The 22,486-nt window shown below is 56.5% G+C and overlaps 1 protein-coding gene across 10 annotated transcripts; it reads right to left on the bottom strand.

The window, feature by feature from the left end:
• Window positions 1–34: 34 nt before the first annotated feature.
• Window positions 35–22,167, bottom strand: FBF1 (Fas binding factor 1). 10 transcript variants are annotated; one of them, XM_027567981.2, is made up of 30 exons: window positions 22,122–22,167; window positions 21,055–21,140; window positions 20,488–20,515; window positions 19,669–19,710; window positions 17,905–17,998; window positions 16,862–16,922; window positions 16,034–16,084; window positions 14,505–14,646; window positions 13,975–14,052; window positions 13,268–13,387; window positions 12,813–12,951; window positions 12,543–12,676; window positions 11,845–11,944; window positions 10,312–10,788; window positions 9,116–9,199; window positions 8,666–8,754; window positions 8,436–8,494; window positions 7,514–7,669; window positions 7,289–7,389; window positions 6,956–7,162; window positions 6,136–6,243; window positions 5,913–6,052; window positions 5,710–5,828; window positions 4,771–4,893; window positions 4,500–4,685; window positions 3,887–4,063; window positions 3,641–3,778; window positions 3,433–3,550; window positions 2,613–2,722; window positions 36–2,007 (listed from the first exon to the last, which is right to left on the bottom strand). In XM_027567981.2, exons 2-30 carry the CDS (start codon window positions 21,055–21,057, stop codon window positions 1,891–1,893), a joined length of 3,501 nt encoding a protein of 1,166 aa, XP_027423782.1. In that variant the 5' UTR covers window positions 21,058–21,140; window positions 22,122–22,167; the 3' UTR covers window positions 36–1,890. The 10 variants fall into 10 exon arrangements, with proteins under 10 accessions (XP_027423787.1, XP_027423789.1, XP_027423782.1 ...); XM_027567982.2 differs by lacking the exon at window positions 22,122–22,167 and adding an exon at window positions 21,609–21,702 and having other exon boundaries at window positions 10,312–10,785; XM_027567980.2 differs by lacking the exon at window positions 22,122–22,167 and adding an exon at window positions 21,609–21,702.
• Between the last annotated feature and the right edge of the window lie 319 nt (window positions 22,168–22,486).

Consider the following 22,486-nt stretch of genomic DNA (forward strand, 5'->3'; position numbering starts at 1 on the left):
CTCTTTGTCTTGAAGACCAAGCTCGCCCTTGTCTCCCTGCTGGGTGATCCTGTCTGCCAGGGGACTAAGTCAATGGCAGCTCTCCCACGCTGTGCCCGTGCTTACAGCCCTGCAGCTCTTCACACAGGCGACAACTTGTTTAGGTGTCTGTGGAGAGAAGGACCGAGTTCCAAGCTTCATGAGGGTTTTTTTTTTTGTTATGTTAATCACCATACATTGCATCATTAGTTCTGGATGTAGTGTTCCATGATTCATTGTTTGTGCATAACACCCGGTGCTCCACGCAGAACGTGCCCTCTTTAATACCCATCACCAGGCTAACCCATCCCCCCACGCCCCTCCCCTCTAGAACCCTCAGTTTACTTCATGAGGTCTCTAATGGGACACTGATGCTTCCCTCCTCAGTGCAGGCACCATCCCGAGCAGCAGCTTGGAGATCTCCTGCCTCACCACAGCCCTGGGTGCAGCATGCTCTTCTAGGAGGAGGCAGTGGGATGAGGTGGCTGAGACCCTGCGGCTTTTGAATCAGCCCGAGAAGGCTCTGCTATTTGCTGTCACCTTGGGCAGATGATTTAATCTCCCTGAGCCTCTGTCCCTTCATGTGTGAGGTAGGGCTCATCATCACACTCTTCTCCCAGTTGTGAGGCAGCTGGCGAACGTACAGATTCAGGAAGTTCCCAGCGCCAGCCAGCTTTCCAGCACGTAACCGTGCTACAGGGGGAACACGTCTAAGAAGTATAAACTCTCAGGAGTCAAGGCAAATTCTAACAATCCAGTCGTTAAGAATATAGCGATTTAATGGGTCCAAGATAAAGGCCGGAAATAGCTGGTAAATGAAGATCCCTCTGAAAGCTGTCCAGGTACCCCCTCAGCCTGTCCTCCTCTGCCCTCTGTCCTCCGGTGGAAGGTAACCAGTCGCGGGCTGAGGGAAGCCGCTTCAGGAGTGGCCGTGGTTGTGTTAGTGGAGTCCATCTGTCCTCGGGTTTGCTGGGACAGCTGCCAAGCTGCTGCCCCTCTCCTGGCGCCTCTGCAGGGAGAAGTGCAAAGGCGCCCTCCCAGGGGCGGCAGCCCGGGTAAGGCCCTGTGGGGGCCCCCAGTGCGCTCAGCCCGCCCGGCTGCTGCAGGGGCCTTCACTCCCTGGTCTTCGCTCCCGCCTGCTGGGGCTTCGTAGCAGGTGCACAGGACAGAGAGGCCTCTCTACTGGTCCCTCACCACACCCCACTGTCAGGCCCAGCTCCGCCTCTGGGAAGCCCCAGAACCAGTGATTCAGGCAGCTGGGAATGAGGCAGGGACTTTCTGCCAGCCAACCTGACAGCAAAAGACTGCGAGGTAAAACATGGCTGGGCATGGCGCCCTCCCTGCCCCCTCTGTGCTCCACAACAGCGCCCGCCTCCTTGGTCGAGAGGATAGAAGGTGCTTCAAAACATGTGCTCTGACTCTGTGCCCCAGTTTAGGGAGGAGAGCCCGCGCTGGCTCTGCAGGCCTCCCAGAGACGGCAGGAGACTGTCCGTGGCATCTCTCTAGAAGACTCCCCCGCCTCAGAAGAGGCCCAGGTGAAAATATCCCCCAACCACCTGCCTGCTGAGGAAGGGAGGGGTTCACACAGCCCAGTGAGCCCTTGGATCTGAGCTGGAAGTCTCGGGGAGGAGAACCGAAGCTGTGGCTGGCAGGGTCGTGGGGCTGAGGCACCCTCGGCATCACATCTCCCCAGAGGCCACTACTCTTCAAGCCCTAGAGGCTGGAGTGTGCAGAGAGAATGTGCCCGCACCCTGTCCCCAGGAGGAGCTATAATCGGGCCCTGGGTACTCCCTCCTCAGAGCCGGCAGCCAGGGGGGCGATGGGAGAGACTTCCAGCGCTGGAGGCCTCCGCAGAGGAGCCGGTGGCGCCCGTCAGGCTGAATGGGATGTCATATTGTAGGAGGCTTTCTTCAGGGTCTCCAGGAAGAACTGTTCATTCTCCAAGAAGTCACGGTCCTGAAAGGCAGGGGCTGGGTGGAGCAGTCCCCACTGCCCAGTTCCCTCCTGTACCCACTTCTGTGAACAGGGACGCTGGCTCGCAGGACTGAGAGCAAGGTGGAGCCAGGCCTCACTCGGGGGCCCTCTCTCCACTTGCTCCCTGGCTCTGGGATGCAGCGGGGGCGGTGGGGGCACGGAAGTGAGACAGCGCAGGTCTCAGCCATGGTGAGGCCCCTTGTCAGCACATGACTTCACCTCTGTAAGCCTGTCTCTAAACTGGAGATAATAACATTACCTGCCTGCAGGACTGGGGGAGTGGGGGTAGAGGCTCGTACTGCACATACAGCTTTCAGCACAGAGCCTGGCATGCAGGGAATGCTCTGGAAGTGATAGCTCCTATCATTCTGATCACAGGGTTACTGTGGGTTCAACCAAGGTGATGGATGCAAGCTGCATCCCACAGAACCAGGCCTGGGGGACGGGTCTCAGAGATGCTCAGGGGGCAATCTGCACTATTATTGTGGGGTGGGGGGACTCAGCCCTCCCTGGGGCCAAGGTGCTCCTTCCTGCTTCCCACCAGTTGTGGACAGAGGAGCCCTGGGCCCAGGGCGAGTGGGCGGCTCAGGCTGGGGCTGCCTTCCGCTCGGGACACTCACCTGCTCAGCTGTGTGCTTCAGCAGCACCAGTTTGGCGTGGAGGTGTGAGGGGCCCAGGCCGGCGGGGGGCTGGCTGCACTGGGGCGCGGTGGCGGCAGGAGCCACAGCGGCTGAAAAGGCCGAGGAGGAAGTCAGGGGCTGCAGCGTGGGTGGCACAGCAGGACAGCTACAGCTGGATCCCTGCGGCCTTCTCACCACTGTGGGCGGCAGCAACTGCGCCAACCTTCTGGGCACTTCCACTGACTCTCAAAAGCCTTTGAAAATGCTCATGGGATATTACCTGGCAAGTCCAATTCTGGGATTTTATTCACGGGAAATAATCAGGCAAAGGTGTAGAGATGTATATACAAACATTTCCACTGGGGTGTTTATCTTAGTGACAAAAAACCGCTCAGTAGGGAATCAGTAAAAACATGGGACGCAATGGACAATGATGCTGATTAAGAATTATGGTTAAATGTTTAATTACTGATAGCAAAACACGTTCCATATATATGTTTCTGAATGAAAGAAATCAAGGTTGAAAACAACTGAGATGATCTCAATTTTTTATTTTGAAAACATACAGTGTAGAATGCTATGCACCAAAATGTTAGAAGTGGTTTTCTCTAGAGAGTGAGGGCGAGATGAACTTTCTACAAAGCAGCTTTCCTCTCTTCTCTCTTACTTAGCTTTCCCTAACGAACATGTGTGACTCGAGTAACAAGGGACTAGGAAGGGGATTTTAACGGGCCCCTACCTCCAGTGAGGGAAGCTGCTCCGGGCACTGCCCCCCAGTGGGCCGGCCCAGCCCACAGCCCATCCTTTGAAAGCTACTCACCACCCAGGCAGGAGGCTGCCGGGCCCTGGGTCCTGGGGAGCAGCGCCACGGGGCTGGAGGGCAGGTCCTGTCGGATGTGGTCCAGCCGCAGCCTCTGCTGGGCCAGACTCAGGTGCTCCTGTCCCCGACCCCAGAGAGAAGGACGTGGCTGCGAGGCTGGGAGATTGGAGGGGGTCGCAGGGGCGGCTGGAGCCGGGAGGAGCCTTGCCTGGTGCACATGCCACTCCTGCTGCCGCAGCCGCTCCTGCTGTTGCTGTACCAGCTGCAGCCGCGCCTGCTGCTCCTGCTGCACCTGCCGGGCCTCGCGCAGTGCCCGCTGCCCCTCCTCCAACTTCTCCGAGGCTACCTGCGGTCAGCGAGGCTACCTGACGGTCAGCAGGGCTGGCTGGCTGGGTGCCCGGCCACGCCCCCCCCCCCCCCCCCCCCCCCCCCCCCGAGCCCAGCAGCCTGGCACCTGGCTCATGCTCTCCACTTCCTCGGCACGGAGCCTGGTGCGCAGGGCAGCGGCGCTGACCCTCTCCTTCTCCAGCCGCAGCTCCTGCCGCTCCCGCTCCAGGGCCTCCCGCTCGGCCGCCAGCTGATCCTCCTTGGCCCGGAGCTCACTGGCCCTGATCTTTAGCTCAGCTTGCTCCTGGAGATGGCAAGGCCTTGGGTGCATTCTCCCCTCCGGAGCTAACTCCCCCTCCCCTTCGTTTCCGAGAGGCTCCGATCCACCCTGACTCTGGGGGAGGCAGTGTGGCAAGGGGTCCAAGGACGGGTCAGAGAGGCCTGGGGCCAAGAATCGGGGCTGCCCCTCACCCCGGGGCTCGATTCCTCTGAACCCCAGCTTCCTCATTTCTAGAATATCTAAGTCAGGGGAACATGATGACAATTAAATGAGAGAATGTATATAAAGCACCTAGGACAATTAAAGGAAGTTATTATATGATTGTTTTCATTTCTACATTCTTGTTATCTCTAGGCTCTTTACTAAGGGAATACATCCCGAGGGAGGAGCAGTGAGGGCCAGGGAAGGAAAGGGCAGGGCTGCTGAGCTCCAGGGCTGCCCTGGAGGCTCTGGGCCCTACCTTGGCCAGGCTGATGAGGGTGCCCTCCCGCTGGGTGTCCACCTGCAGCGCCCTCTCTGCCTCACGCTCGGTCCGCTCCTTACTCAGCTTCTGCTGCGCATAGAACTCGGCCCACTCGGCTGCGAGGCGCCGCTGCTCCTCCCCACACTTGCGCATGACGGACTTCTGCTCCTCCAGCAAGGCGCTCTGGGACAAGAGGGCCAGGGCACGGGCTGAGCATCCTGAAGCTTATGGCAGGGGTCACAGCTGTACATGGCGTGGCTGCACTCACCTTGGCCTTCTCCAGCTCCTCCCGTTCCATGGTGATCTGCTGGACCATGACCTTCCTCTGCTCTTCTAGAGAGCGCTGTGTGGACTCGGCCCTGGACTGCTCGGCATTCACCCGCCACCGCTCCTGGGGGCCAGGTGAGGACATGCGTTCCCTGGACACTCTGCCCGCCCCCTCCGCCCCCCATCAGGCCTGACTGCACCCCAGGGAGCTGTGCAACCCATCCGCCTCTCCCACACTGTGCCACAAACACCTCCAGAGGTAGAGAAGGAGGTGCCGAGCAGGGCTGCCAGGGCCCAGGCACTGGGATGAACTGCACCAAGGCCTAGAGGCTCAGGAACTACCACCAAGAGGCACTGGGCCGCCCCACAGCCCTGCTCCCCGGATGCAAGCGGCTGCACTCTGCGTGCCTGTCTCACAGGCAGGTGGCCGGGGAGGTGTGATACAGCATATGCCGGGGGACCAGGGGCCACACTAGCACGAGCTTAGCAACTTGACCATGCCTGCCTGAGGCAGGGGCTTAAGAAAGTTACCAGAAGAAGAATACATAAGGTTCAGGATACAAACACACCTACATCTAATGTTGGTAAGTCTACGGAAGATACAGGACATCCTCAGTGGCTATCTCTGGCCAGTGGGTGATTTTAATTTTCTTCTGTATTGCTAACTGCATTTTAATTTTTCCAGTATAATGTATCATGTTATAACCTAGTACAAAGGAAATGAAAGGTATTTTTTTAGAGAATCAAGCTTGTTCTTCTATATAAAAGATACGAAGGCGTTCAAAAATGCATCTCTTAAGAGCTCAGGAGGCACAGGCTTCAGTAGATGGATGAACGTGACAGATCTGAGCAAGGTGGGCAGGAAGGGCAGAAAGGGGAGCACTGGCTGCATCCCTGGGGTGCTGGGGAGACAGGCCCTGCCAGCGGGAGGGCAGCCCACCTGCTCCAGCAGCCGGCTCTGCTCATTCAGGCGTGCCTCCATCTTCCCGATGACCTCCTGGAGCCGGCTTCTCTCCTCTTCCATGTCCCGCTGCTGCTGGTGCAGCCTCTCCTGCAGCACTGGGGGGCCACGGGGCGCTCAGTACATGCCCTCTGTCCCAGCGGGATGGGGGTTCAGGGGGGTACCCACGGCCCACCCAGTACCTCGGAGCTGCTGGTCGCGCTGCCGGAGCCCCAGCTCCCGCTCCTGGGCGGTGGTGAGGTGTGAGGCCTCCACACGGGAGGACAGCTCATGCAGGCTGCTGGAGAACTTCTCCATCTGCTCAATGATGCTATTCAGGGACCTGGGGCCGGGGGGACTGGGTCAGCCTGGCCCCGGGCCCCAGCCCTGCCCCTCGGGTGGGCAGGGCCCAGATGGCACCCATACCGCGTGTGGGAGGTGGCGCTGGTGACCGCGTCGATCTCTCGGTCCTTCAGCAGCTTTAGCCGCTGCAGCTGCTCCTCGTGGTCCTGGCGCATCTCCAGGATGGAGGCCCTGAGGGGAGCGAGGGCAGCGCAGTGAGCGTGCATGCCAAGCTGCGCCAGAGGGCTTGCCATTCGGCTCCCCTGGCATCCTTCCTCCTGGCCCTGGTCCTCCGCTTCTCCAGGCACTGCCTCCGCTTCCTTGGCTCCTCATCCTTATGTGTCTTAGGGCCTCGATGCCACAACCACTCGAACGGGGAGACTCCTTCCGTTACGTAGCAAAGGACATACACAGGAGAAAAGATAGGTGTGTGGGTAGCCTTTTGTCTGGCCAATCCGAGAAGTGTTGCAAAGCCTGCTCTGCCCACACCAACCGGCTCCCTCACGTAGCGTTTCTTAGTTTTGTTCTCATCTAGAGAGGCAACCAGATGGACACACCAGGCATAGGAGTGTAAACCTCTTCCAGGGTCCACCTAGTCACCAGACTCAAGAGCACCAGCAGGCGAGGGGCCTGACCTATGCCGAGCTAGGTCCCTGGGTTGCCCTGCCGCTGCCAGGACCCCTCAGGCCCTGCCGGGACCCCTATGCCCCGCTGCCGGGGGAGTGCTGGGCCCTCCACTCAAAGGGGGTAATGGGTCAGTGTGCCTGGCCTTGGTCCTCACACGGAAGGGAAGCGGTCAAGCCTCAGCTGTGGAGCCTTGGCTTGGCGACTCCAGGGAATGGACTTCCTCTGGCCATCCTCGAAGACGGCCAGGCCCTGCCTGTGCCCCAGGCCTCGCCCTCACCGCTGCAGCTCCCGGAGCCTCTCCATCTCGTGGTCCTTCTCTTGCATGGCAGCCGCCAAGCGCTGCTGGTGCTGGGCTGCGAGCTCGGCGCGGGCCTGCTCGGCTTCTCGGCAGCACGACAGATAGCGGGCCGACAGCTCCTCGTGCTCCCTCCGCAGTCGCCCCTCCCGTTGCTGGTATGATGTTTCTAGCACCTTGACGTGGCTTCTGCCAACAAAACACAAAGCCGTGGTGCTCAGAGGGTGAGGGCAGATACCCAAAGAGCCTCCCCGAGCACACTGGCTAGTGCCAGCGCCGAGGCTTGGGAAGCCCGCCGGGAGGAGCGGTGGGTACCTGTGGGCACTCTCGATGAGCTCCAGGTCGGCCTGGTGCCGCTGCTGCAAGCTCTCGAGCAAGAGCTGGTGCTGGGTCCGCTCCAGCTCCAACTTCCGCACCTGGAGATGGCGGGAGGGTGGGGAGGTGGGCTCCCTGGGCCAACTGGTTCCAGCCCTCAGAGGGAGACCCTCTCGTCACAGCCTTGCCCCCCCCCCCACAGCCCAGGGCCCCTCTGTCCTTCACCTGGGCCTCCAGCTCTGCCAGCCGGGCCTGGCTCTGCAGAAGGTTGGCCCGGAGCTCGGCCGTGCCGCTCGGCAGCTGCACCTGGGCGGCCAGGAGCTGCCTCTGGTATTCTGTGCCCGGCAACAGGCTCTGCGCCAGGGACTCGAGGAGCAGGGACTGTAGGAGATGGTGGGAGATGGTCCAGGTAGAGGAAAGGGATGCAGCTGAGCTCAGCTACCTCTGGCCCTCCCAGGCCCTGCGCCTCATCTGTGGCCGCAGATGGGGACAGAGACATGACACCCGGAGGCCGAGGCCTTGGAGTGGTGCGGTCATTGTCCCTCCCCGCCTCTCTCAGCATGACATCCTCCCCAGCAGGCGTTCCAGATTCCTAGACAAGCAGCTGAGGCCTAGCAGTGTCTCAGCTATGACAAAAGCTTCCTTTGCCTGGCCCCGAGTCCAGATGTTGAGCGCCTCTCTACTTCCTGCAGGTTGCCCACCACCCACCATCTCCAAAGGTGCTTCTGGGTTCCTAGGGATAGGTCTCTGGGGTCTCCTCACGGCCGGGCTCAGAGCTGACTGCCTCCCACACCTGGGAAACAGGCGGAGCGGCAGCGGGAGCATGGCAGCTATGGAGGTGGCTTTCTAGACGGAACAACGGGACATGCGCAGCCCTGCTTTCTGACTGGAGTATTCCTGGCTGCCCCCGCAAGAATGCCACCTCTACCTCCCTCCTGGAGTCGGCAAAGTCACAGCCAACTAACTGCCTGAGACTGGCGAGGCTAGAGGCTGAGGGAAGCTCTGGGGGCGGTGGGGGCGGTGCCGTCAGATCTCCCCACACACGATTCCCCGCAGGCTGTTGGCTCAAAGCGCGGCCGTTGCCTCTGAGCACTGGAGAGCGGCTCCACGGGCCCAAGGCCCGTTCCTGTGTGTCCGCCCTGCCTACCTGGACAGGCACAGAAGGCCCTGGGGGCTCCTGGGAGCTCAGGACACAAGCTGCGGGCTCTGAAAATCAACAGCAGAGAAATGAGCAAGAGGCCCACAAAGGCCCGGAGGTCTCATGTGTCTGTGTGTGTTTGGGAGTCCAACTCTACTTGTCTTCCCAGACCCCAAAGGATGCTCAAAGTGCCTATTCCACACCCATAGGTAAAGCACCAAACAAAGCAGAAAACAAACCAATGCTGGAGAGGTCTCCGAGGGCTGTTCCCCTCTTTGGGTCACCTGTAGGGAGGGTCAAGGCAGCCTGGTTCCAAGTCACAGGGGACCTAAGGACATAGAGATTGGCGGGGGGGGGGGGTCAGTGGTGGCAAGGTGAATAGCCTACTCTGTAGAAGAACACAGGGAGACCAGAAGAGGGTTGGCGCGGGTAGTGAAGGAAAACAGGTTCAGAGAGTTGACTGGAAAGGCCTGGCAGCTGGCAGTTTACTAAGAGTGAGGTCTTGGTTGGGTAAAGGAGACCGGGCCCGGCTTCAGGTGCCCTTAGTCGGTGGGCCCGATACAAGGTAGCACATACCGCATGCCAAACCGACCAGGTCAGAGCCCAGCTTGGCTGCGCATCGTCTCTAAGGAAGGAGGCCCACGCAGGCCCACCCCGGCGTCTCACCGCCCAGCCCCCTGTGGACATACCCCGAGGTGGCAGGTCTTGTCAGTGGCTTCTGTGTCGCCACAGTGGCTGCTTGCTTGAACCCTTGAGTGCTGGGAACAGGTTGGCTGAGGAAGTAAATGTTACAGCAAAGGTGGCAGAAGGTTCCAGGTAGGCTGGATATGGACAAGGCCCGAGCATGAAGCTGCCGGCCAATCGTCCCCTCGGCGCCCCTCCTGTTCCCAACGTCCTATCGTGGGAATTCTCTTCCCAAGTCTGAGCCTCTAGCCTTCCAGTGCCCCTTCTTGGCCCCAGGGCCCGCTAGGGCACAGTGGACGGGCACTGACCATCTGCTGACGGTCCAAGGAAAACCAATCCACACGTTCTAGGCACCAGAGTTAAGTTCAAGTTCAAGGCCTTGTTCTGGCCCACATAGCTTCGCTGAGTTAGACGGGGGCTCTGCTCACTCCCCGGCCAAGTCCAGCTCCCTCTGGGCTCCTTTCTTTTCCTGTCTGTGGTTCCCACCCACCTTGGCTGGCTCTCAGGGCCAAAGGGAAGCTTTCTCCTTGGTTTCAGAGGTAGGTCAAAGCTACCCTCCTCGTTCACACCAACCCTGGGGCTGGGTTATGTCCCTGGCCTGTTGCACAATTGCCTACTTCACTTCTTCTTCGCTCTGGCCACACGGCATCTTGCCACTTCCGCCGGACGATGCCAGTCTTGCCCTCTTGCCCTCAGAGGTCCCTCGCTGTCCTGCCCCACAGGAAGGCCACTTGGTAACCTTCCCTAGGAGTTGCCCCTTAGTCACTGTCTTCTCTGACACTCCCCCGAAGCACGGGGATACGTTGTGTCCTTTAGCGCAGGCCAGCAGAGGCACCAGTAATTTGGACACTGCGTCTTTTGGGACCCCAGGGGCACTGTGGGCAGGGCCCTTGCTCAGAGGCACCAAGATGACTGTGCCTTTGTCACAGCAGGGTACCCTCTGTCCCTGCCTGATCAAGTCAGCCCTTGTCCGCACGACAGTCAGGGTGTGAGTGTCAACAGCCTCCCGATCCCCTCATGTCTGCACCTGGGCGAGGATGGGGAGCCAGACCCTCTCTCTGTAGCGTCCAGAGAGGTAGAGAAGCACAGCTAAGAGGTGGTGCGGGCCGGCACTCCCGCCTGAGGCGCCAAGATGGGCAAGACTGGCCCCCCACACCCCTGCCCGGCCCTCCCTCCCTTAGATAGCAGCCCAAGGCCATACCTGCTGGAAGGGGGACTGCCTGCTGCCCCCACCAGGTTCTGGCCCTTAGAGGCCTCTGTGTGCTCCTCTCTGGCCAGACCTTGGGACTTCTTCCGAGACAAGGCATGGCTCAGCCAATCCTCTTCTTCTTTCTCCTGAGACACTCCCAGCTGGGAAGCCTGGCTGGCTTTGGCAGGGAAACCTGCACCCTTCGTTGGTGGCTTTGGCCCCAAAGAGGAGGAAGGCAGTCCAGCTGGGGCAGAGTGCCGGCCTGAGTCAGAGTGCTGGCTCCTGGGAGGGAGCACGGAAGGAGTGGAGAGCGTTGAGCCTCCCCTCTGAGCCTCTCTGGTGGGAGAGGGAGGGCGCAGGTCGTCATCCTTGAGGCCCAACCAGTCAGCTCCTCCCTTCCTGGGGTGAGTGGGGCTGGAGGCCGCTGGGGTGCTCTGTTTGGAGCCTGGTTCTCCTTTGGTGTCTGCGCTACCTTCTGTTAAGAACCTACTTCAAGACAGAGAGGAGGGGGTCTAAGGCAGGGCAAGCAGTCCATCCTAAGAGCCCCCCGACCGGCCTTTCCCTCTGCTGCTCGGGGGTGACTCTGAGGCCCACACTAAGGAGTGAGAGGCGCCTGGAGCTCCGCACAGCCAGCCCCGATGCCCAGTGAGCACAGTGCCCACCCAGCTGGGGCGGCAGAGCAGCGGCTGGCGGAGCACCACTGGGAGAACACCACCGAACACAGACATCTTGAACAGGGGGCAATTCCACCCGTAGCAAACAGCACCCAACGACAACCACGGGCACACACGTCCAGAGAAAGACCAGTTGGATCAAGTGGTTTTAGTTTTTTTTATCAACAGTGTCACCTGTTTGTTTATCTGGCCACTGCCTAGAAGCATTACTGGCCCCTGGCAGAATGTTCCGAGGTCTAAGAACGTACTGGGACTGGGAGAAATGTCAGTGCATGTGCAGGTTATTTAGATAGAAAGGGGCTGACAAAGCCAAAGTGGCATAGTATCAACAACTGTGGATTCTGGGCGAAGCACAGGAGGGAGCTCTCTGTACCATTCTTAGAATCTTTCTGTCCGTTTGAAATTATTTCCAAATATAAAGTTGAAAATGTATACCGGGAGGAAAACCCCAAATTCAGAAAATTCTACCCACTAACTTAATGTTTCGCAGCACACACGGATGAGCCCATGGCAGCGTGACGGTGGACCCCAGGGCCATTCCTGGGGAGCAGGGCATGAGAAGCCACTGAAGGTTCACGGTCTCGCTGCCCTGGGACTGAACATCCCTCAGCTGTTTATGGCTTTATGGGTTCCAGGCGGTGTTGGGACCACCTCCTCCTCCTCCTTCCAAGGAGGCTGGAAGGAAATGGGCCTGGATGGGCAGGACTGGGCAACCCCCCTCTTCCTTCAGCACCTGCACAGAGCCACCCCTGGGCCTCGTACGCTATGCTTCCCCAACAAGAATGTCGGCGGGATGGGGGAGCCTGGGGCACCTCCTCCTTCCTGGTGGGCACCTGCCCCCAAGGCCATGCTCTCTGCAGGTCCTGCTTACCTGACCAACTGCCGGTGGGACTGGCGGCCCTCACAGGAGCCCACGGTAGGCTGATAGGCCCCAAAGGTGAAGTCCTCATCACCCCAGGAATCTTCCTTGTCTGTAAGTGAAGAAGCCCATGATCTCTAGCAAGGGAATTAGACATTTTGTGGCTGCAGAACTCTGTTTAAAAAAAATTGAACTGGTAGCTTGACGTGTCAGCAAGTAAGCAGAGGTGAAGCTGCCGTGGGGTTGGCAGGGGCGCGGCCCTGGGTGTGAGCTCAAGGTCTCAGGATCCCACACGCCGGGCATCACTTGGGAGCTGTGAAAAAGGCGCCGGCGGGGTCCTGCCCCAGATGTCCTTCTGTGCGGCCCGCTGAGCTGCCTGTGCCATGGGAGCGATTCTCAAAAGCTGGCCCGCGGGCCGACACTTTGAGAAACATCGGTCTAGAGTGATCTTTTGCAAACTGTGAGCTGCTTCCTATCAGCAGGCCAAGAAACCAATTTCATGAGTCACAACCGATGTATTTATAAATCAGATAACGTATAAATAAAAAAATAACAGAATACTAAATGTGGTAATTATCATTCCGTGATGCTTCTGTCTCAGTTATGATAATGTGTGTTGTGATGTAGGCTTATTTCTCATTGTGGGTTGTGGTAAAAGCGTGGTCTGGGAGCCCTCCACCTTGCCTCCCCTGCCCTGCAAGCTTCCTCACCCGGGGGTCTCTGGTACTTCTTGTCCAGCTTGAATTCCCTGTGCTCCCCAGTGCCCGGGCGGGCCAGGAGCTTGGTGGCAGTGCCCCGACCCAGCAGCTCATCCAGCCTGGAGCGAGCAGGACGGGGGCCTTCCCTGCGGGAGGAAACACGCACAGGTGCATGTGAACGCCGGGGGCGCCTGGGGGCCTGCATCACGCCCACCTTCTAGCTTTGCCCTAGGCCTGAGGCAGCTGTATGGGCAGGGTCTCTCCGCTCCTAAGGACCCTTACTGGTCGCCCGTCTGCCTCCTTTCCGCTGTGGGGCTGTCTGCAAACCCCAGGGTGGCCATGACGTCGTCCTCCTCATCAAATAGCACTTCTTCTTTCTTTCGGACCGGGGTGTCCCCAGGGGTGAGTGGAATAGAGGCACCTAGAGGACAGAACACAGGGCACAGGACTCAGGGCCCACGGCCCGCCACGCCCTCAACTGCGGCGTCTGAAGGGGTCGAAGGGGGCGCTTCTCCGTGACCCGGATGTCTGGGTGTGGCTGCAGGCAGCGCACGAATCTGGTCTGCGTGTAGGACCGACTCCCCCGCCTCACCCCAGCTCACGCATCCCACCTCCCTGTTTGGAGACACCAATAATCTCTTGGTCCAGGACCTCAGCCCTGTGGTCCCGGCCCAGCGGAGTCTCTGGTTGTACCACCTGCATCTGCCCCAGACAAGCAACAAGCCCACCCTCCCTACCTTGATCTCTGACTGGGGCTGGACTTTTTTCGGAAGCCATTTTACTCTCGGTCCCAGGGGGCTTCTTGGTGAGTCCTTCCTCATCGTCGGAGAGAAGTCCCGCCAATGGGTCTTCCGAGTCTCACGGCCAGAAGGGAAAGCACAGGTCAGAGCGCACCGTTTGTTCAGGAAAACAAGCCCTGCGCCATGGTGGGGGAGCCATCACTCCAGGGGAGATTTCTAGCTGCTCTAATACATGAACAGGCCATTCAACACCCAGGACACACATCAGCCTTGGCAAGGAGACAGGGAGGCAGGGGGCGGCCCTGGGCCTGCCTGTGCACCCCCCAGGGCTCTGCTGCCTGCACAGCCTTCTGGAAGCATCCCCCAGGCATTAGAGGTAAAGTAAAACATTCGTGCATTTGGCATATGTGCTGCCGAAGTGAGCACAACATTCGTGCATTTGGAAAAGGAAGGGGAATTCTTCTTATGCTTTATAAAACCTTCAGGTTGATGTCTGGCTTCAAAGTCTTGCAAAGAAGGGATCCAAATCTCCCCCCTCAACACACAACACCACCAGTCCCTCCCTGAATTCCTGAGGAGCTGAACTGGTGGCCCCAGGAGTCTGCTCCTCCTCTGACACACGCAGCGACCTGACCCCGGGCAAGCACGTGAGCATCAGCCAGGCTCTGCCACTCTCAGAAGTGTGACTACAGGGCCTGTGGTACCTTCGAAGGAAAACTTCCTGTACTGATGCCCAAGGCTGCTGGGAGAGGGAGGGGGCTTCTTGGCAGGAACGGTGTCCCCTGTAAGGAGCAAACAGAAGGCAAGGTCCCAGCCAAGGTCCTGCCACACCATAATGGGGACCCTGGGATGGCGTGCCCTTCTCCCAGGGAGGCTGAGGGCTCATGGCCTGGAGACAGCGGTGGGGTGGGTTGACACCTCCCCAGTTCTCACACAGGCTTCTGCCAGGGAAACGTGGTCTGGAGCCACCTCCTGCCCCCCAGTCACATGTCACTCCAAACAGTCATGGACTTGGGAGGTACACAGGCTCCCACCAAATTCCCCAATTTAACTCAAACGGTTTCTCCGGGAGCTGCCATGTTGAACTTAGAGGGCCTGGAACCACACTATGGAGGGAGGAAGCTGTCCCCTCCCCAACCACAAACAGAGAAAACCCATAGGAATGAGAGCTGCCTTCCGAGTATCTTCCCTGTCCCTAGAGTGTCCCTAGATTCAAGATACTCTTTCTACTCACCTTTCTCACTGGCTGTCAATATACCGGCAGGTTTGGGATGACTAGGCAGCTCTTCTTTCCCAGGACCCTTGGCAGCTCTTTTGCTAGAGGCCAGATTAGACCTCTTCAGACCTAAGAGATCGGCATCCATATCGTCCAGATCCTGGAAAGTGGGAGGGAGGGAGGAATGCTCACTGGTGCTCAGCTAGGGGTGCTGAACGCCCCCGTGCTCTGAGAAGCCTGGTGATACGGCCTCCATATTCCATGGGGGACAAGTGGGGACCTAGTTTGGGGAACTGACCCTGACTGGCTTACAGAACAGGTGAGAGGCCAGGCCGAAGCACAGCGTCTCCACTGGCTCAGTCTCAGATAAGCCTGGTCTAGGGTGGCACCTCCACACCACTTACTAGCACCTGTTTGCCGCAGGCTTAGTAAGTGGTGGTGAGATTCTCTTTACGGTGGGAACAAAACAGCAGGACCCCGGGATTGAAGACTCCCAGAGGGACTGCCGCCAGGCTGTGAGAAGGGGCCAGGCACCCAGCCAGCAGAGGAAGGCAGTCGGGGCCTCCCGCCACCCCCGTCCCCCGTACAGACTCGCCAAATGCTGACCCTCATAAGGGGATGAGGACTTGTATCTGGGAGGACACTTGGCACCCCAGGGGCAGAGGCATGAGGAACAAAGGGAAAAGGGGAGACTATGCAGGAAATAGAGGAGTTGGGAAAGAAAACTGGACCATGGGGATGCAGCGTGAGCTGGGGATTCTGGAGTGAGACTCGATGTCACCACCAGCCGCTGAGTCAGAGGACTGGAGGGCTGTGGCCAGGGGGGCCAGTGGGAGGGCCCTGGGGAAGAGTGATTTCAAGACGCGGTTAAGAGGCTGAATATGGAGCCAAGAAGGGAACAGACTCCAATTCTTTAGCCCTCCCTTCCCCCCAAGGCTGAAAGCAAGCACTTGGCCTTGGCCTGGGACCCTGGGTTAACAAGGAGGACAAGAGGCAGGACATCAGGCAAGGAGGGTGCTGCCGGACAGAGGGGCGGGGAAGCCAAGGTGACCTAAAGTTTCAGACCCCAGCGAGGCCACCTCAGCCCTGGGGGATTATCTTATAAACTGTACAGAATTTATGACTTAAAATTTCATTGCTAAGCTTAGCTTGGGGCTTGATCCAATGAGAGCACAGCTGGGCTGAAGGGGACTTGGCAGGGGACGTAGAGAGAAACACAGAGAACAGTTAAGAAGCAGCCTTAGAGGACAGTCTCTCCTTCTTTCCCCTCAATGGGGGTGGTGTCTTTGGGTGGGAGCCAGCCCCACCGCACTAGGGGCTTGGTGCATGACTGTGTCTCCCGGTGGATGAATCTCTAGACACCAGGAGACTGAATTTCTACCCAGAGGGACACGAAGGGCAGCAGCTCACGGATGAGCTCCTCTCTTGACTAGGAAGGGCTCAGGAGCACAAATTGTAAAGGGAAAAATGGGAGGGAGAAGGAAGACTTGGCATAGAACATTCCTACGCCCAACCCTGCTCCCAGAACCGTGCAAACCAGTCAGTACCTTCATTGCCTGTAGCAAAATCTGAGGGTCTGCATCTGAGACGTCGGACACCTAAGTCCACGGGAGGGCAAGGACACATGTTAGCTGAGGCCGAATAAAGCTCTGGCTCCTTGTTACCTTGCTTCTGTGAGGGCAGACGGCCCAGCAGGGGCAGATCCCGGCCAACAGGGCACCAGCAGGAGGTCCTACCTTCCCCTGAGACTGAAGTGTCCTCAGAAGTCAAACCTCCCCAGGTGTGGAGATCCAGAAAGCGCTGCCACTTTCTGTCCCTGCTCAGCGGAAAGAACCCTTCCATGACAGGCCATCACTATGCCATTTCCCAACTATGTAACCGGACAGCCGGGAAGCTTCTTACGGGAAACACAATTACAAGGAGCAACATCCAAGACTCTAACACTTGCTGGGAGCTCTACTTTCTAGCTCATCTCACTGGCAGGAAGGAAAAACATGTTGAGTTCACATCTGGGTCCATCTGGCAGCCCTTGGGTATTATTTTAAGAACACAATGGCTAGGGGCGCCTGGGTGGCTCAGTCGTTAAGTGCCTGCCTTCGGCTCAGGTCATGATCCCGGGGTCCTGGGATCGAGCCCCACATTGGGCTCCCTGCTTGGCGGGGGGCCTGCTTCTCCCTCTCCCTCTGCCCCTGCTTGTGTTCCCTCTCTCGCTGTGTCTCTGTCAAATAAATAAATAAAATCTTTAAAACAAAACAACACACTGCCTTTGCAGAAACTTCTGAACCCTTGTGTGAGCAACCTCCCAGCCACCAGCTCTATTTCACTGCTTCCGGGGATAAGTAGAGAGGGTGGGGAGTAGGGTGGACCAGGCTCACCTCAGCATCAGGTCCTGGGATGCCTGCTGTGGTGCTGAAGCCATAGTCTTCCGGGAGGGACCTGCGAAGAGGCTCAATCAGCACTTGCATCCCCAGGGCACTAACTGATTCCGAGAAAGGAAGGTGGCCCAGAGCCCCGGTGAACCTGGAAGACTTCTCCAGGAGAATGGGACAGAGTTGCTTAAAGGAATTTCACAGGCCCCCTAATGCAGAGATTTTCCATTTTTTTTAAAGCAGTAGAGGCCCTTTAAAAACAATCTGTTAAACACCTGTGGTGAGCACAGCATAACTCGACCTGTCCCATTGCCATGTAGCACGCTTGAAACTATTTTAACAGTGGGTATCAACTGTATTTCAAAAAAAGAAAAACAGCCACAAGATGGAAAAACAACTGTTAAAAACAAAAGATAAGAGAGACTAACAGAGAGACTCTCGGATGGCTCAGTCAGTTAAGCGTCTGCCTCTGGCTCAGGTCAGGATCCTGGGACCCTGGGATCAAGTCCCACCTCAGGCTCCTTGCTCAGCGGGGAGCCTGCTTCTCCCTCTGCCTGCCGTTCCCCCTGCTTGTGCTCTCTCTCTGACAAATAAATAAAATCTTAAAAGAAGAGAGAGAGAGAGAGAGAGAGAGAGAGAGAGAGAGAGAGACAGAACTGCGTTGGTTAAGATGAAGGTGGAGGGCGGAAAGCTCACAAAACTCCCTCCTATCTCTCAGTGGTGAGGAGCACTTTGGAAGAACAACCTGAAAGCCACTGACCTAGGCCAATTCTCTTATTCTGGGGATGAGCACACTGAGGCTCAGAGAGGTCCCGGAGTCACCCAAGATCACACAGTAAGTAGCATATGCAGGACTGGCAGCCAGCACTTCTGACCCCTGGTCAGTTCGCTTTCCACTCCTCAGGTTCCTCACGGGCCAGGAACGGGGGGAAGGGAGGAGTAACTGACAGCAGAAGCGGGGCACACAGCAGGTGGAAAGTGGGGCGGTGAGGAGGCAACAGCATTTGGATTGAAGGGGTGACAGTCACCCAAGCCAGTCCTGCTCTTACTTCGTTCGAGCCTGGGAAGAAGGGAGCGCCTGGGCGGCACCTGTGGCATCTCGGGCACGTGAAGCTAGTTTAACAGGCTCCTCAGGTAGTGTCACTGGAAAAAAAGAGAACAGAAATGATGCCATTTGGCTAGTGAACGGGAGTCAGATGGAGACGACTGGCAGTTCCCCACCAAGTTCTGAAAACCTTCTCCCAGGAAGTTCACCCTAAATGCCAGCTGGGGCCCAATGAAGAGCCTAACCCCACTACACCCCATCAAGCGCAGGAAGAATGATGCACTTCCATCACTCAGAGCTCTCGGCTGAAGACAAGGCTTGGGCTCCATGGGTTCTTCTGGGCCAGGTAGGGGGAGCCTCAGCCTGGTTGCCCCCGGTGAGCTCCCCACACCCCAGAAGCCCCGCTCCTCAATACAGCAGAGGGGGACACACACGATATCCAGAATATATAAGAAACTCATACAACTCAATAGTAAAAAGACAACCCAATTTAAAAAAAAGGATCTGAATAGACCTTTCTCCAAAGATACACAAATGGCCAATAAACCCATGAAAAAGATGCTCAATGTCAATAGTCACTAGGGAAATGCACATTAAAACCACCATGAGAGGGCAGGGGGTGGGGGATGAGGTCACAGGGTGACGGGCATTAAGGAGGGCACGCGATGGAATGAGCACTGGGTGTTACATAAGACTGATGAATCACTGAACTCTACCTCTGAAACGAATAATACTCTGTAAGTTAATTAATTGAATTTAAATTTTAAAAGATTAAAAAAAAACCCACAACGAAATGAAACTGTATTATATGCGTCAAGATGGGCATAATCAAAAAGACAGAAAATTAGCAAGTGTTCACAGGGATGTGGAGAAACCAGAACCCTCGTACGCTGCTGGAGGGAATGCAAAATGGTGCTGCTGCCATGGACAATAGTCTGGTGGTGCCTCAAAAAGTTAAACACAGGGTTACCACATAAGTAATTCCATTCCTCGGTACACACCCCAAAAGAACTGAAAACATATGGCCACACAAAAACGTGTACCTGAATGTTCCTAAGAGCATCATTCATAATAGCCTGGCCAAATGTGGAAACCACCCAGGTGTCCACCACCTGTGATGAGTGGATCAGCAAAACATGGTCCATCCACACACTGGAATACTGTCCAGCCGTAGGAAGGAATGAAGACAGGAATGGCTCAGTGTGGGTGAACCTCGAGAACACCGTGGTGAGTGAAAAAAGTCAGATGCAAAAGCCAAGTAGGATGTGATGACATGGTATACAACATGTCTAGAACAGGCAAACCCACAAGGAAGGAAAGTGAGTAAGTGGCTGCCTAGGGCTGGGGGAAGGGAGACTGGGAGGGACTGCTCAAGCGCGTGGAGTTTCTTTATGAAAGTGATGAAAGTGTTCTGGAGTTAGATTGTGGTGATAATTATGTAACTTTGTAAACATACTCAGAGCCAGTGAATTATACACTTGAAAACAGTGAATTTTCTGTGAATAAGATTTCAATTAAAAAAAAGGGGGGGGGGCCTGGGTGGCTCAGTTGGTGAAGAGTCTGACTCTTGATTTCCGTTCAGGTCATGATTTCGGGGTCATGAGATCAAGCCCTGCATCAGGCTCTGCACTCAGTGGGGGGGGGGGGTTGCTTGGGATTCTCTCTCTGTTTCTCCCACTGCTACCTGCCCCACTCTCTCTCTCAAATAAATAAATCTTAAAAAAAAGAACAAGCCTAAATCAGGAGATTCTGCAGAAGGGGCACTTACTCTCATCCCCTAAGAGGTCACCAAGGACATCATCAATGGAGCCTAGAACAAACAGAAAAGGAACTGTCAAGACTTCAGGAGGACAGAATGTCATTAACAAGCCTCATGTCTTGAGACCTCATCCCAATTCCAGACTCCTCACCACCAGAGCGCTCAGATACTGGGACCGGGGCCCAGCTCTCTCTTCAGTGGCCACGAGACGTTTCCTAACTCTCTGGCAACAGATCGCAATGCCTTGTTGAAGGACCCCAGGGTAGAAATTGAAAATAACTTTCTCAAAGGATGATGGTGAGGATTTTCAGGAGCGCCTGCATTCTACAGCACACACTGGCCAACAAGCCAGTTTTCCAGACTCTGAATAAAGCCCCGTGTGCTTCTTTGGGACAAGTGTCCAAGATTTCTAGGCACACACAAGCTTCTTTCATGCCAACAGCTTCCTCATGCCCTTCCATCTGAGACCTCCCCCTCCCCTAGCTGGGGCACATGGGGGGAACCCAAAGTACAAGTACGGAATTAGTTTTTGCACCCAGCTGAAGTGCCTTTACCACCCTTAACGCCAACCACTTCTCAATACGGATCCTGACAAGAAGGACTTTTTCCCCAAGCCCCACCCCTGTCTATTTATTTCTGGATTACTCTGAGGGCCAATAGGCAGCAGAGAGAGTCCCCTATGAAGACCAAAGCTTCCTGTGCAATTATGAGGGAAACCAGCAAGACTCACATCAAGAACATTTAGATACAGACACGTCTATGTTATTTTTGGATGAAAGGTGGGGAATTATTTTTGCCTTAAGGGTGATATTCCATTTTTCCACTTACCTTTCAATCCCTTTTTGGTTTTTGGTGCCTGACATTGGAAAAACAAATCACATTAACAAAATCAAACAGTGAACATGGCTGAAACTGAGAATACAGCATAAATTGTTGTGCCTTCTGCCAAGTCACCAGAGGAAAAGGAGCACCAATGGCATTTAGAGACAGAATTTCTGAGAATAGACTCATTCAGAGCGCGGAAACAGCCCCCACTAAGCAGCAGTGGACACCACTGTGGGTGACATCCGGTGGACAGAAGTCTCTCCTTTCCCTGATTTCCAGATGCCACCTGCAAACCCTCCCAGGCAGGATGTAACACACCTGGGACAGTTTTCCCCTCTTCTGTGTCCCTGACTTCTCAACACCAAAAAGGGACACTTAAAAACGCTTCCGGCTGGCCATTCAGAGGCTCAGAAGGCTTGCTCATATTTTAGTAAGTTTGGTATCAATTCCACCTCCCATCATTCTTCTCTGGGGACCATATCCTAACCCTTGTCACCCAGCCCCTAAAGTTCTGCAGGCAGTCAAGACCTTGGGGGTGGAAGTAGTGGTGAGAGTCTGCATTCTGCCTACCATCTCAAGGCTCTGGGAGCTGCTTGTAGCTTGTTCACGGCGCTGTCCAGCTCATTTGAATTCTGCCCACATCAGGCTCATCCTCCCTAGTGAAGAAAATTCAAGTGGTTGCTTAAAAATGATGTAGCTCTAACAGTGCTTGGGTCCAAGGCCCATCTAGGTTTCTCTCACTTTACCCATTCAAGAGGTTAAAATCTAGTCCCATAAATTAAAAATTCCTTATAGGGAGAGCTACTTAGATGAGAAGCAAAGTGCTCTCAGTGACTTAATGAGTGCGGTGGTCCTCATCTCTTATCCTGAAAGAGGATGCAGGAGATGGTAGGTACCCATCTCAGAAAGGAGGTAGGTGCCTGGTACTATGGCCAACATGCATTCCCAGGCGACACCCATGACTACATTTGTGCATTCAGCACCAAGGGTGGATGTGTGCGCTGGTTTTACTCCTTGAAACGATTTTCACCGATGGTGGAAATTTTTCCCTTCACGGTAACTGTAAATCCGACCTAATCCATTAACAGCGCAGTGTTTGACGCAGAATGTCACTCTCTCCTTACCCTTCCTGAGCATTACCAAGGCCGACAGTCCCTGCCTGGCAAGAGAGGACTCAGAGAGGGTGATCTCTTATTTGTCTGGTGTTGCAGGTCCTGTTAACAGAATGCAAAATTCATCTGGGATTACTTACAGGGGCCACTCTGAATGTTTGTGTTTCTCTTTCTTTACAATGGCAATTTTCAGGACCTACAAGTCCAAACATGTTTTGTCTCCCATCACACCCAAGAGCTTCTGCCATCTCCTAGGGATTCCGTCCTAAGCTCCCAGGCAGGGGGAATCTCGGAGAAGTCTGCAAAGGCCCAAAGTGCCACAGAGTACCATCGCGTCATCGCATCTGCTCAGCCAACTCCGTGCCAGGCATTTTAAAATCCTTAGCAAGGGCCCTTCCGGGTCACCCCGTAGGTCCGGAGACTCCGCGCCCCTCCTTGCGTCACCCCCGCCGCGCGCCCCTCCCAGATCAACCCCGAGCGCGGCCTACTCTCCTCCCAGCCCCTGAAATCTCCCGGGTTACGCGCCATTCCCCGCGGAGGCGCAGCCGCTAGCCACAGCCGCAGGTCCGGACCCCACTCGAGCCCAACTCGCTCCGGCCTCCCGCTCCGGAGGCCCGCGGACGCCAATCTCTCAATCGCCCGGAGTTCGAAAGAAAGGCGAAGCGCGAGGCACCCTGGGAGTTGTAGTCCTTGGTCCGTTCATTGACCAGAGTCAAGGGAGCTGGGGAACGCCGAGATAAACTACATTTCCCAGAGTGCCCCGCCGCGGCCGTTAGCCCTGTTTGCGGCCGGGCGGGTTGCTAGGTGCTGGCGCCAGGCCACTGTGGGAGGAGGGTGGCCGGCTCCAAGGCAGTTCGGCTTCTTCTTCTCGCCCTCCCCAGGGACTGCCG

Source organism: Zalophus californianus, chromosome 16 (assembly GCF_009762305.2).
Source record: "Zalophus californianus isolate mZalCal1 chromosome 16, mZalCal1.pri.v2, whole genome shotgun sequence".
NCBI lineage: Eukaryota > Metazoa > Chordata > Mammalia > Carnivora > Otariidae > Zalophus > Zalophus californianus.